At 37.4% G+C, this 15,304-nt stretch overlaps 1 protein-coding gene across 1 annotated transcript in view; it reads left to right on the forward strand.

Moving 5' to 3' along the window:
• NHLRC2 (NHL repeat containing 2) overlaps window positions 1-7,757 on the forward strand; it is a 34,886-nt gene extending 27,129 nt beyond the window's left edge. Inside the window, exons 10-11 of the mRNA XM_070945081.1 lie at window positions 3,361-3,586; window positions 6,282-7,757. Of these exons, the coding sequence (XP_070801182.1) occupies window positions 3,361-3,586; window positions 6,282-6,538 (483 nt within the window). The 3' untranslated portion in view covers window positions 6,539-7,757. The remainder of the gene's footprint in view (window positions 1-3,360; window positions 3,587-6,281) is intronic.
• Window positions 7,758-15,304: the final 7,547 nt, after the last annotated feature.

A 15,304-nucleotide genomic window follows, 5' to 3' on the forward strand; every position in this document is an offset into this window, starting at 1 on the left:
GGGCTCTACTAAATTAAGAATCTCTGCAGCAGAAACAGACCATTAGGAAAAGGGTGAGAAGGGATAGGGCAGATGATGTTATCTGGTAGATACTCATTCAGGTCATATTATACCACCTCTAAGACTTGTTTGTATGATGTTCAGAAAGGATTACAGCCCTGGATATTCCCAATGTATCTCAAAGAATGTTCTATAGTGCTGCTTCTGTAGCTTTGGCCATGTCATGGAAGCCACCTTTCATGGCATTTAGAAACGAAGTACTTTATTATCATTCACAACATTATTTCCCTTCGCTGTACTCAAGCCAGACAATAAAACTGTCAATATAATAAATTCATAAACAAATAGTTATGCATTAAAGTGTCATGAAATCCCACATATAATTTCTAAAAGACTAAAAAAATCATATAAAATAGTCTTTTATTTATCATCTGAAATTAGAAGCTTCAATATCATACTCAGAGTCTGTTTTATCATAGACTCATAGTGCTGGAAAGACTCCTGGATATCTTCTAGTCCTACAATTTACCCAGGCAGGAATTCTCATACCATCTCAAACAAATGGCTATCCAATCTTTATCTGAAAACATCCAGTGATGGAACAGCCAAGCTATCCATGGTTTAAGAATTCTCACAGCAAAGAAATTCCTTCTTATTCCTTCTTATTTTGGATCTCTCTCTCATTCTTATTGTACTATTCAGTGTTTTGAAGAATAAATCCGTATTGTCTTCTATGACACACCTTCAAGAATTAGAAAGACAGATATCCTATCTCCCCTTAGCTTTTTTTCAGACCAAACATTCCCAGTTTTTAAAAATAATTTAATAATTTCAGCTTAGGTGCTGCCTGATTCCAACCAGTATTTGTGAAGCACAAATGTTATGTGGGCTTATTCCTCTGCATTCTGGACTAGTTGTTCATAATATTTAGACTCTAACTCTATCATCTTCTTTTGGCTATTAGCTCACACTTTCCAATTTGTTTCTTATACTTCGGTAGCAGTGGTGGGTTTCAATTTTTTTTACTACCGGTTCTGTGAGCGTGGCTTGGTGGGCATGGCACGGCATGGCTTGGTGGACATGGCAGGGGAAGGATACTACATCCTTCTCCATTCCCACCCCACTCCAGGGGAAGGATACTACAAAATCCCCATTTCCTCCCGATCAGCTAGGACTTGGGAGGCAGAGAATAGATGGGGGCGGGGCCAGTTAGAATTTTTATTACCAGTTCTCCGAACTACTCAAAATTTCCACTACCAGTTCTCCAGATCTGGTCAAAACCTGCTGAAACCCACCTCTGTTCAGTAGCCCAAAATGGAACATAATATTCTAGTGCAGTATGATCAGTGCAGCATTGAGTGTAACAGTTACTCTTGTGATCTAGCACTTATATCTCTAGAGATATAGGTCAAGATTGTACTGGCTGTTTTGGCAGATGCTTAATCTGTGGTTTACCAGGACACTCAGGTCCTTCTTATAAACATTCTCACTGACCAGGTATTGCCTATCTTGTATCTGTACTATACTGCTGCAACATCAACATTGAAAAGGTCAGATTGGGCAGATTGATGTTATATATTGAAGAGATCAGATTTTTGTTTATGCCTTTGAATGTATTAAAAAGTTTATATGTATACATATATTATTGAAGAAAGTGTATGTTATGTATGTATGTAAAAATAATTTTAAAGGATATTTTAAGATAGTATGAACAAACAATTTTATTCCTTTTACTTCAAAAGTAGAAGTACAATTAATACTATATTTGTCTTCAGATCTTGGTTTTGCCTTATTAACACATATTGCACAATTATTTAAAGGAATGTATTTGTCACAGCATTAATAAAAGGATGTCTGCTGTTTTCTCAATAAACTCAAGTGATTTTTTTAAAAATCAAACATTTATCTTGTATTTTTACAATTTATCATATAAAACTAATTGCCAAAAAATATTCATTAGGTTATTTAAATTGGAAATCCATAGTTATCACAACTTTAGTGAAATACCATATCTTAGTGATATTGGGAGTAGTAGCAGTTGTAAAAAATTAATAACGTTATAACATTAATAACAATTTCCCTATAATAAACATCTTATTGTAAGCACTATTAATAACTGTTGGGCATGAGCATCCATAGATATCCAAATAAGTCAAAACTGCCAAGAAATGTAGCATTTATCAACTCTTTTGTTTGACTTGAAACAAAAAGACAAATGCATTGGAAAGCTATGTATAAGCTATGCCAGAGCCTAGAAAGTCTCCTTAATAGTAATATACCAAATATCTTCTGTAAAGCATGTTCTTTGATTTCCTTTCAAAATGCAAGAAAAATGACTGATTGGATTGCTTGCTAACCATTGTTTTACTTTTTTATGTTTTGATTCAGCTGTTATTCAGACAATTTTGAAACTTGAACTTGCGAAAGTAGAAGGAATAATCATAGTGTTTACTAAAACAGATTAACAGCCTAATTCCAGGCATACTTCTTTTCAAAAGGGAGTTTCTTTTGCGTCCCGTGAAATATTAGGCATCCAGTTTTGAATATAATTCCACTGTGTATATAGGGGGTTTGTTCTCCTTCCCACAAAAAGGGAATGTTTATACTTGATTGAAATTTTGTTTTACAAGAACTGAACAAACTAACCCAAGTGACAAAAGGCATCAGCCCCACCTGTTCAAATGGAGTTGGATATACATTATCCAATGGTAGAAGCTTAATACATATAACATTGCAATTTCCTGTTCATGTAATCTGGAGTAAGCAGCACTGAATTTACTGAGTATTGTATTGAAATTGATTTTTAAAATGTAATTTACTTAATGTATTTGAATAGTGCTTCAAGTGCCAAAGCATCTTGAAGCAATTTACAATAAAAACATAAGTGATACATAATAAAATTCTATATTACAACAACATAAACCAATGTACATACATACAATACATTTTATTCAATACAAAATATATTAATTAAAAATGAGGGGAAAGGGTGGGAAAGCTTTCTTCCAACATTCATACCAAGAAGGGCCTCAGGAAGTTGAGACTTATCAACAAGGGTCTAAAATGTATCATTACAATGAACTTAGAGAACATTCCAGTTCACAGCCATCACCACTGTCCTGCATTGCCTCATAGTGAGCAGCCGTCTGGACCATATGTGGGTGATGTCCCATTCCTTTCCTTATCTGGAAAGGTTATCCAGCTTATCCTTGGTTTTTGCTGAGGTTGTCAGTAATTCAATTTGCAATACTTGCTCTGAAAATCCCACCTAAATCAGCCTGATAAAGACATTTGTTTTTTCTAACTTTAGAATATGAAATTATATTTAAAAAATTAACATGTTTTCTATTGCTTTGATAGCTTCCCCTTCTACAGGTTGACACAGTAGACACTATAACTACAGGGAGTATTAAAATGACTGATAAAGCAGAACTGCCAAGGCTCCCTAAATCAGCTCCTCATTTTCAGCTACCTTCATTGACTGTAAGTCCAGGCCAAGCACTTCAGTTCGTACTGATGCTCAACTTGCCTCCAAATACTAAACTGACTGAAGAAGCACCGAGCTCCTGGTTTTTTACTGCAGAAGGTAAAAGAGTCCATGTTCCTGTTTATAGGGGATATATGTTAAGTCTCTGTTTCTCTGTTACCCAAATACATTGACTTACATCAGGCATCCTCAAACTACAGCCCGCGGGCTGGATATGACCCGCTGACACAATGTATCCGGCCTGCGCAGTGATGGGATTCAGCCCCACCCCTTGCCCCACCCCCACCCTGCCACTTCCACTCACTTCTTGCATGGCTGGCTTTTCCCGGCTGACAGTGACCTGGGAAAGAGCTGCCTCACCTGCTGTGGCTGCCAGAGGGCGTGGGGGATGGCCAGGAACTGCAAGGTCCCTGACTGGCAGCAGGGTTTCCGCAACTGTTCCTCCAAGAAACAGGCATGTCATCAGCAGCAGGCAGAGGGGTGGGGACACGTGAGGCATGTGATGTGGATCACGTGCCTGCTCTATCCCATGTGGCTGTGATAAGGCATGTAGTTGCCTAACACATCCAGCCCGTGGGACTGCATTCCTTTCCCCTGTGCCTCTGCCTTCGGCTACTGCTTCCACTGCTGGTGAAGACAAGGTGAGTAGGGTGTGGGGGTGGCTACTGCCTACTCCTTCCCATCTCTTTTGGCTTCCGGTTGAGATCAGGTCACCGCTGGTCATCTCCTTGGCCGCCTTGCAGGTCTTGCCCTGGGCCTGTGTGTGAAGCGTGTTCCCCTCGTGCATCTGACTGCAGCGGTGGGGCACAAGAGGGGCGCTTTGCTAGCAGGCCCTGCAGGAAATGAGCTTCCCTGAAGCATCGCAGGGTAGGAAGCAGCACCCATCCCAAGGCTAGAGGAAGAGGGCCTTTGAGCCCCAGGCACCAGTTTTGGTAGCATCCTGCCGACTCGCCCAGTTGCGCGGAAGCCTGGCTACTCACGAGCCACTCAGGCTGCTCTTTCCCAGAATTTGGCTGCAAGCCTCCCTCTCCATTTCCAGTGGCGGAAATGGCTGTCTTCTTTCAGGAGCGGGCAGCTGAGTGGGAAAAGGACAGCAGCCAAGCGGTGGAGGGAGAAGGTGGCGGCGCCCACTCTATAGCTCACTCACGTCTCATCAGCCCATATTGCCAACAGACGCAGCTCGGAACGGAGATGAGGCAGGATGGGTGGGTTTCAAGGCAGAAGGCTGCCTTCAGTCCAGGGAAGGGACCACAGGAGGAGCTGTGTCACTTGGGCAGTGCCCTGAAAGCACTGTGGAGCTCGCATAGATTCATTAGGCCAGTGCCGTCACCAAGGCAAGCAGCCAGCTAGTAAGGCTGAGTAGAGGTGGTAAAAGCATACCCATTCCCAGCAGGCAAAAGGCGGCCACTACAAGCGGGGAAAGCTTGATCCCCATCGGCACTAAGGCTACCCAAGCCCTGTCCTGCAAGGCAGCAGTCCCACAGAGCTTTTGGGATGCTGCCCAAGTGACGCAGCTCCTTCAGACGGAGCCCCGAGGCTGCAGTCCCTTCCCTAGACTGAAGGCAGCTCTCTGTCTTGCAGCTAGGGAGCTAGGGAGTGAGCACCGCAACAGCTGCCGCCTTCTCGCCCGCCACTTGGCTGCCCGTCCTTTTCCCGTTCGGCTGCCCACTTCAGAAGGAGGACAGCTGTCTCCACCACTGGAGGGGGAGGCAGGAACTGCTGGCTGGCCAGCGGATCACCATTGCTGAGCCCCTGTCTTGGGGCTTCCTCACCACATCCACTCTAAGTGATCCCTGCCCGGTCCAATTCTTACTGCCAGAAGTGTGGAGCCCTTGCCCGAGCCTGTTGCACGCGTTCGGCACATGCAGAGGAAGCTCTGAGCCACCCAGTAAGATTCCAAAAGCAGATTGAGACCACCGTGATGAGAATGGAATTCAGCAAGGTTTCTCTTCCCCAACTCCATTTGCTCTTCTAGCACACTTTTCTTGAGAGAGAGAGAGAGATGTTGAGTGTAACCTTGGATCTGAGAAGAATTGCTGCAAAACTGAATTTTCTGAAGTGGACCACTAGACTCGTAAACTACTTTAAAAGTGATATAGTAAAAAGAAAAGTCAAACAAAAGCAAATAAAACACAAATAAAAATTCCCCAGGAGGATAACAAATTAAACTTTAATTTGTGTGTATTATTTAATGGACTGCTAAATTGAAAAAATGCACTGCTAAATTGGCCATGCCCACCCAGTCACATGACCACCCAGCCACGCTCATCCAGTCACATGGCCACCCAGCCACGCCCACCTAGCCAGTCCCGCCCCCCAACAGTCTGACGGACTATGAATATTGCAGGAAAGAGGAGGGTTGGTGCTGTTCTAGGTGGCGGGCATTGCTGCTGCCCATTCGCTGCTGATTGTGGTGGGCTGCAACGGTGGCAAACAGGCTGTGGCGGCGGCAAATGGACTGCGCTGAATGGGCTACGGCGGCCAGGACGCTAGACAGATAAATACTGGATGGATGCTAGGAGGCAGAGGCAGATTTTTTGCCCCTTGTTTTTCTCCTCTAAAGCTAACGTGCGTCTTATAGTCCTGAATGTCTTATAGGTTGAAAAATACGGTATATACTTCAGCTTGTTTTTCCTGTATTGTGATTTACAGTAATTCCTGTATTAATCTGATTCTGCCCTGTGAAAGTCTTTCACTAGTTCCTTTATAGTTGTTTTACTACAAACCATAATAATAATAATGTTTTATGATTAGATGAAATCATCAAATCGTAATACTCTGTTTTCTTTTCTAGGTAATGAATGGCTACTTTGTGATCCCTATAGATCTGGAACAATTGCAGACATATTTGAACAGCCTATAATACCATTTCAGCTACCCACTAACTGCCTGTCAGCTGAAGCTTTATTGTCAATCAATGTATGCCTCTATTACTGTAGCAAGGACAGTAATGCCTGCATGATGAAAGGAATCTCATTCAACCAGCCTTTCCATATAGCAAATGTAAACCAAAAAAGCATAGCTCCAATTGAGCTCACATATACATTTTAATTTTAAGCACAGCAAAGCAAAAAACCATTTATAGGCTTATTTACTATAGCCTAATTTTTACCGCAAAACAAACTTAACTTTTGCAATACTATATATGTGTTATTACATGTATGAACTTAAAGCACACCTTGCAAAAATGTATGCTTGCTTAAATGGAATGTGAGAAATCATGAAACTATATCTAAATCTTAGTACCTTGTTAACTTATTATATAAGCAATAAATACTAAAGGGTTGGGGTCACTGTGAAAAAACAAATCTAAACATAGAAAAGATTCATTTCTATCTTCAGAGTACAGTCTTAATGTTGGAAATTCGCATTTGTTTGATTTTTTTCCCCCATGTTATATAAACATTTGTCATCACATGTTTTCTGGACCAGGAGGCCTTGCTCACTGTCACTCATGCCTTGACCATCTGTCTGTTGGATTACTGAAGTGAGCTCTACATGGACCTACCCTTGAAGGTCACCGAGAAGTTACAACTGGTTCAGCATGCAGCAGTGTGCGCTTGAGCTTTGCTTATGTTCAACCACTGCTGTGCAAGCTATACTAGCTTCTAGTTGTTTTCTGGGTGCAATTCAATGTTGGTTACTACTTTCCAGCCTTAAATGGCTGTAGCGTAATGTCAAGGTTTCTGCCCAACCTACCAGATTAGATTATATGGTCGATGTAGGTCCCACTTCTTAAATGTTACTCTGATGGGACCTTTAAGACACACTTTTTCAGTAGCTGCCTTGACCCTTGAGATTTGGAAGGCCCCCACCCTTTAACTTCTGAAGGGCTAAGGTAGGTAAATTGAGGAGCCAGTTTGTGGGAGCAATAAGCTGACTTTCTTTAAATATACAAAAGTATGAAGGCTATTGCTTAACGCATTGTAAGCCGTCCTGAGTCTCCGGAGAAGGGCGGCATATAAATCAATTTTTTTTTTAAAAAAAGACCTAGCTCTTTGCTCAGATTTCGGGCTAGGATAGAAGTGAGCCCAGCAAATGTAAGTTTATGTCGCCGCAGCAGTGTGGTTGGACTATATGGTGGTGTGAGGTTTAGTTGTTTTTATTTATGTTATATTAAATATTACTGTGAGTCACCTAGAGTTTTTATGTATAAGAAAGATGGCCTTATAGGTTTTATAAATAAATCATCAACCTTTTGTTTCAAATACAAGCAAAATAATAAAAAGTAAAATATGCAAAGAAAAATAGTTTTTAATAAAAACTAATGTTTTTTTAAAAAAAAATAATATTTAAACAACATGTTCTACATATATTTGTTAATGACTTACATAGAGGAACTTCTATGCAAAGGCTAAGTGAATTGATATTTATAGCTAGGAATAATATTTTTAATAAAATCTGAAAAATTAAAAGGCTGAAATAATTAGTTTTTTTATTGTCCATAACCTTAAACTGCTTGTTAAAACTTGTTTTGAAAGAGAGAATGGTATGGGGGGATGTAGGGTGGTCTGTGGTGTGGTAGGGTATGGTGTATGGTATGGTATGGTACGAGTTTTAAACAATATTTACCAGTATAAAGGAAAGATACAAAACAGATCACATTCCAAAAATAATACGATTCTTGTCAAAATTGTATAGAATTTAATACTTCACCAGCAATCCGTCCTATCATGCAAACTATTTTTAAGAACTCTTTTAAGTGCAATTGTGCATGTGATAAAGAAATAGCAGGCATCATGTTATTCTTTGTTTTGTTAAAGGTTTATTTCCCTCATAGCTCTTTTACATAAAGAGAAAAAATCCAGTATAATAAGAGTTATCCAAGTAATCAATGGCACCTCTTCAAATAATGCGCTTTTACATTATTTTTAATGCCATCTTGGATAAAAACCAGAAACTCAGTCATACATTTTTAGTCACTGACTTTTTTTAAAAAAACTTATTTTGCAAAGAAGTCTCTGCTAACAGAACCACTCTTTTAGGTCAGAAAATGAATAGACTTTCTCTATTCCCACCAGGCTGAGAGTAAAGATGTTGATTTAACCTATGCTATGAATTCATTTTTAAAAGTTTCACTGGAAGTTAAGCAGAATGGAAGATACTGCATGATAACCTTTAAAAGTTAAACTTAGATTTTATATTTGATTTCATACACTATATATCTTACTGGTATAACATCTGTATTTAGACACTGACAAAGCAGCTTGGAAGCCTTCTAAATGCTTCATGATTTTATCCTGTTCACTTTATCAGGTTAATATAAGATAATAGGCTCAGGTCCAAGATAGGAAAACTTTAAACACATATTTAAAAACAAAGTTTTTTAATGAATACTATGTATATAGTGTTTCAATAGTTTCTTTCAGTGTTCTTGTTAAGTCAGAATTAGAAGTGTATAAATTGTGCATCAAAATAATGTGAAAGCAAAGGAGAAACTACAATTTGTCACTTGTTTCATCATTCTTCACTTTATAAAACTGAATAAATGCAAGTATTTGGATGAGGTGTGATGCATAATTGTTTTACTTGTAAAACATAGTCTCTGTCAGTAGGTTAGTGTACTTAAACTGGATGCACATTGATTTCAGTAGTTTAGTCTACTTTCTTTAGATACTTCAGATTCTCTTGTTTCTAAATTATAGGCTAATATATAAAACTGTTAGAGACAATTCTCATGGGTTTTTTGACTCCAGGTATGTTTCTCCTTCTCTCTCTCCCCAATATCTAGAAAAAAGAGGCTTACATAAACCACTGCCACCTCAAATTCTTAGTTTTTACCGGAAACTGTAGCTTCCCTGATCTTACAGGATAACTATTAGTGCAGAAGAAAAACATATATTGGACTCAAAATATCCATTGCCAATGAGTTCTACACTTGGCCTCAAAAAAAAACTTACTGGAACTATAGCAATGGATCTTTGATAATAATCTCTAGATCAAAGTGCATGTTCTTTTTTATAAGATAATTATTCAGTGAACATTTATGTTCATAGAAAAACTTTCAGTTTTCAGACTTCATGGTCATTTTACTGGAAATATGATTTACCCTGCAAGTGTCTATAACTTTACCCAGTGCAGATAATAGATTATTTCATACATATTCCTATTATATCCTTTTTGTACAGTTTGTTGGGCAGCTCTGTTATTACCCCTTCTAACCACTTGCCATGATAGTTTAGAAGAACATACTCTCTTCCTTTTAAATAGCAGCTCTTTCCTAGCTTCCTGAAAGGAATCAAATTTTGCTCAGTTGCCTTTGATATCTGTTATTTCACATTTTTGGTGATATTTTATTCAAATACATATCCTATTTTATCTAAACTTAGCTCTTCATTCTATTTTTATATGTTTCTTTAAAAATTGTTGTTTTTGTAAATTAAAATAATCATCATGCTTTCTGTGGTTTATATATATATGAGTTGTGCACCTGTGCAGAGCTCATTCTAAATTTTCTAAAGAGAACTTCCTCGTGGATCACAAAATCACTAGGCATGAATTCCTTCACACAGATCATGCATTTGTTCTTGAAGCTCTTCGGTTTCTGTGGAAGTTATCCTTTTACTTAACTTTCTTAACTTTATGCCATTTCATTTAATACATTTTATTTTTGCTTACTACATGAGCCTTTCACTTTATCCAACACATTGAAATTCTTTAGTTCTGCATCATCATCATCTCACTGCATATCTGTGAGTTCTCCTCCTGAAAAATCACGGCAGGAAACCTTCCCAGAAGCTTCCACAGTTCTTCCTAACTATTGACCTGTCTGTGATTTTGTTTTTCTTCTTAACTATTGACATGGAATGCTCTTAGGCCTCTATACTTGGTTCATATTGGAGGAATTCATAACACATTAATAGACTAGAGCAGGGCTCAGCAACTTGTGGCTCTGGAGCCGCATGTGGCTCTTTCACCCCTCTGCTGTGGCTCCCTGTCATTCAAAATATGCATCACAACCACTAGTGTGCAACACCAGCCGGCACACTATTTATTGAGCTTTTCAACCATGGATAAATCCAAGAAAAGAAAAGTTTCAGAAGAAAACAGAACATTTACTTCAACTACATATGCTAGTTTTGTGGCCACTCAAGAAATAGTCAGGCACGGAAAGGGTTTTGTGGCTCCCAGTGTTTTCTGTGGGAAATGGGTCCAAAATGCTATTTGAGTGTTTAAGGTTGCAGACCCCTGGACTAGAGCTATTACCATTTTGGGAAGCACTTTGCATCATGCAGGTCCTATTCCTATATCAAATAGTCTAGTTTGTACCAGACAATGCAACCATGGTCTGTTCTATCAACAAATGTGTGGCAATAAACCCTCTCCACTTTTAAACTTCACATTGCAAATTTGGCATCAGTGTGCAATCCAATTGATTTTTATTCTTGCACTGTTAAGCATTCTTAACCAGAAATGTCTATGAAATGTAAAGGATTGTAATCTTAATTCAGTGAACATGGATAGTTTCTTCAATTTTGAAGATATGTATTTGATTTCAAGCTATAACTTGGAAGCCTAAATCATAGCCTGCCCACACAGATACTGGATGGCCTTAGGAAAAAAACAATTAGATTGTATAAGTATTTTGTTTTGGTGAAGACCTCTGTGGTGATATAAAATGGAATTAGAAATCTGAAGAAATATTCAAGTGTTTTATGTTTTGATACCTTCCATTTAGAATAAACTATTAATCAAGGTAAACATGAAAGACAGACCTATTACAATAGATTTGAGTGAGGGACACTTTATTTAAACAACAGTGGTGTTTTTTCTAGTGTTGTCATTTGTTTAATAATTTTATCTTAATGCCCTCTTGCTGAAGGACAGTATTTCCAATGCAGAGTGGCTGCTTATGTATATCTTTGTACTGAACCTTAAAATTGTCAAGGAGAATTTCACAGGCAGAGAACTTGAGACTGCATGAAATAAAGAATATTATTTATCGGTTATAATTTCTAGGACAGTACAAAATAGAATCAATTTGCTAAATTGATGGACAGGGATATGCTGTTCTTGGAACTAGTGTTTTATGTGCCATTGCAATATAAAGATTATTCATTTCTTCCCATTATTCATTTCTACCTCACTTCACCAAACAAAAATATTTCATGGGTTTTTAATTTGCATAACTATTTTTGGCTGGTTAGTTTAAAATCTGTTCCCGTATGAAAACCAAATCATTTAAAAATGTGTAACTCATAGCCACAGCTTCCTGTAATGTTTTCTTATTTTTCCGTTAGATTTATTTATATTAAATGTAGAGCCCATCTTATATAAGCACTCAAAGTGATTCATAGCAATCCAACTAAATATAAAACAGAACAATAAAGTCAATACAATGCAAATCAAGATTAAAATAACCACCATTAAAATCAATTAAGTTAAAAGTTTGGGGAAAGAGATATTTATCATTTTCTTAATAATGGAGACTGGGTGCCAAAAGTACCCCCTTCAAAATAGCATTAGATGTCCTGATAATAAACCATAGATAGCAGCAGGGCTATTTCTATCTTCCATAGAATCTTTCTTAATGGTTCAAATACTTGTGCTTGGTTTTGTAGCAAGGGATATGGTTTCTCAGACCCTAAACTGCCAACATAAACATCTTAAATTGTATGCAATAAGCTATCAGCAAGCAATGCAAATCTTTTAACATGGGTATTATACTAACTGCAATGCAGCTACTATTGATTAGCATTAGCCGCATGTTGTACAATATATAGAACAAATAGTTGTACTCAAGGCAAATTATAACCAAAGTGTAGAGAACTGTTTAAATCTGGCCAGGATTCCCTTTTGTATACCACTATGGATAGAGGGATGATGGGAAATTTTGGCATTTGAAGTCCAGGCATATTAAAGTTGCCAAGCTTGAGAAACATTGCTGTAGTAGTTGACTGCAGCATTGTCCCACACCTTCCAGCTCAACATGTGATGTTGCATAAATTTAAGTAAGTAAAGCTGTGGTTTGTTTTAAGAGTGCCTGATATATCATGGCAGGGTCAGGTCATGGTGTTCAGGACCTGCCATTCAGCCACCAAGGTTCCCTTTAAGCTGGTGTTATGTTCAGCTCTTGATCCATTAATTGTTGATAAAAAATAGCACAGCTACACCTGGGAAAATCATCACAGCACTCCATTCTGTAGAAGGATTCTACATGCAGTAAACTCAGTGCATAATTTGTATTAATTATTTTAGATAAAGAATTACAGGAGAGGATTGAGTTATAGTTACTATTGCAATATGTAATAGCAGCACACCAGGTCATACCCATTTTTAAATCTATCCTCCTTGCTTCCCATTATGATATCATCACACTATTCAATAAAAGGAAGACAAAACAATTGGGATTTGGGAAAATATATTTATTTAATAGTAATTTATGCCACTCAGCCTTAAAGAGTAAGCTTTTAAGATGCAATTACAATAGAAATAAAATGAATGCCAGTAATAATAGATTCATTTGTGTACAGTGAATTTCAATTTAACTTTTCAATTTAAGACTATTGATTCCGAAATAATTCATTGCAAAAGAACTAAATATTAGCAGTTTAATTTTTTAACAGGCCTTAAATATGGCTATGTTTAAGGCCTATTAAAACAATTCTTAGCCACTTAAAGCAGGGGAAAGGAAAAAAGCATACTAAAATTTACACAAAAGATACACTCCTACATTGTCTCCATCTGAATTATTTTAAGGTTCTTTATTTATTTCAGGAGGTATTATGACCTTATTTCAGAAAGTATTGATTAGGACAGCAAAAGTAATGTTTTCAACCGGATCAAGTCATTTTCTATTCCTAGCAACCACACAGATAGATTTTCTCCATTATGATCTACCCCAAGCTAGTTTTTCAGGTACTCAAATAGTGCAGTCGGCACCACTGTAACTGAATCGACCCACAGTTCTGCTGGTCATCCATTTCCTTGCTTTCCTTTAACCTTCCCAGCATTAAAACCATATCCACAAAGCTGGGTTTTCACATAATGTGTCCAAAGTAGAACAATTTGTGCCTCACGTTGATTTGTTCAATGATCCATTCGTTTGTTTTCTTGGCTGCCTATAGTATTTTCAGGAGTCTTCTCTAACACCAAAGTTGAAAAGCATCAGTATTCTTCCTAGCTTGATTTTTCAAGTCCAATGTTTGTTTCAGAGTGTCAGAGGTATTATCGTGGTTCTGATCTTTACAGCTATAGACACATCATGGCATTTGAATATCTTTTCCAAGGCATTCATGCAGCAAATTTCTTTTTTTTTTTTATTGGAAAAGTTTTAAAACAAACACAATTTCTCCCCCAACCCTTCCCCCAACCCCCCCTCCCCCTCCCCGACTTCCCAGAGCAGAACACAAGGTATTTCTATTAACTTTTAACAATAAACTAAATTGCTTAACCAATCATTAAACTAACACCCCCTAAAAAAAAAATTCTTAACCCCCCATAGATAAAATCCTACTTCTTAGACATAAAACTTCTAATATCACTTATATAAACTTATACAGTTAAAAGAAATCATTCATAAGCTATTTGATATTTTTTGGTCTGATACTTATTTTGAATATAATCAATCCATCTTCTCCAGTCCTGTATATACCTTTCTTGTGTATGATCCTTCAAATATGCTGGAATTTTAGCCATTTCAGCTAAATTAGTTACTTTCAATATCCAGTCATCAATAGTAGGCAAAAAATCCTTCTTCCAGTGTTGTGCTATCAGCAATCTTGCTGCTGTTATCAAGTTCAAGATCAGTTTAGTCTCTGCAACTGTACAATCCATAGTTATACCCAGTAAAAACAACTGTGGAGTAAATTTCAGTCTTTTTTTTAGAATATTCTGCATCACCCACCAAATCTTTATCCAAAATGCTTTGATTTTTCTACAAGTCCACCATATATGATAATAAGTTGCATCATCACAGTCACATCTCCAACATTTAGCTTGCACATTAGGATACATACATGATAATTTTTTGGGATCTAAGTGCCATCTGTAAAACATTTTATAAAAGTTTTCTCTTAAATTTTGTGCTTGTGTAAATTTCACATTTCTAATCCAAATCTTTTCCCAAGTCTCCATCATTACTGGCTCTTGAAAATTTTGTGCCCATTTAATCATACAGTCTTTAACCAGTTCCGTCTCAGAATCTATTTCCAATAAAGCATTATACAACCTTTTAATATGCATTTGTTTTTGATCTCTAATTTGTTTTACCAAATTCTCCTCATTTTGCACGAAGCCAGTTTTTTGATCTTCCTTCCATCTAGCTTGAAGTTGACCGTACTGAAACCATGTATAAATTATACCTTCTTCTCTCAATGTGTCTAAAGGTTTCAAATACATTACCCCCCTTTCCAAATTACCTCTTTATAGGTAATCACCTCCTGTTTTTGTTCTATACTTATATTTTCTATTGCATGTCTAGGATTTGCCCATACAGGTATCTTATAATTTAACTTATATTGATATTTTTTCCAAACCCTCAACAAAGCATTTCTAAGTATATGGGCCTTAAATACTTTATCCACTTTTTTGTCATATAACAAATAGGCATGCCATCCATATAACAGATCATAACCTTCTAGATTCAAAATTCTCCCCTCAGTTAAATTAAACCAGTCACTAATTTGTGATAAGACCGCTGCTTCATAATATAATCTTAAATTAGGCATTTTGAGACCCCCTCTTTCACATGTATCTTGTATAATTTTCATTTTTATTCTGGGTTTTTTCCCAGCCCAAATGAAAGTATTAACACCTTTCTGCCATTTTCTCAGATTTTCATCTTTCTTAAGCACAGGTATCATTTGGAACAAAAAT

The sequence above is a fragment of the Pituophis catenifer genome, unplaced genomic scaffold (assembly GCF_029215685.1).
Source record: "Pituophis catenifer annectens isolate HBS135680 unplaced genomic scaffold, rPitCat1.0.hap2 SCAF_6, whole genome shotgun sequence".
NCBI lineage: Eukaryota > Metazoa > Chordata > Lepidosauria > Squamata > Colubridae > Pituophis > Pituophis catenifer.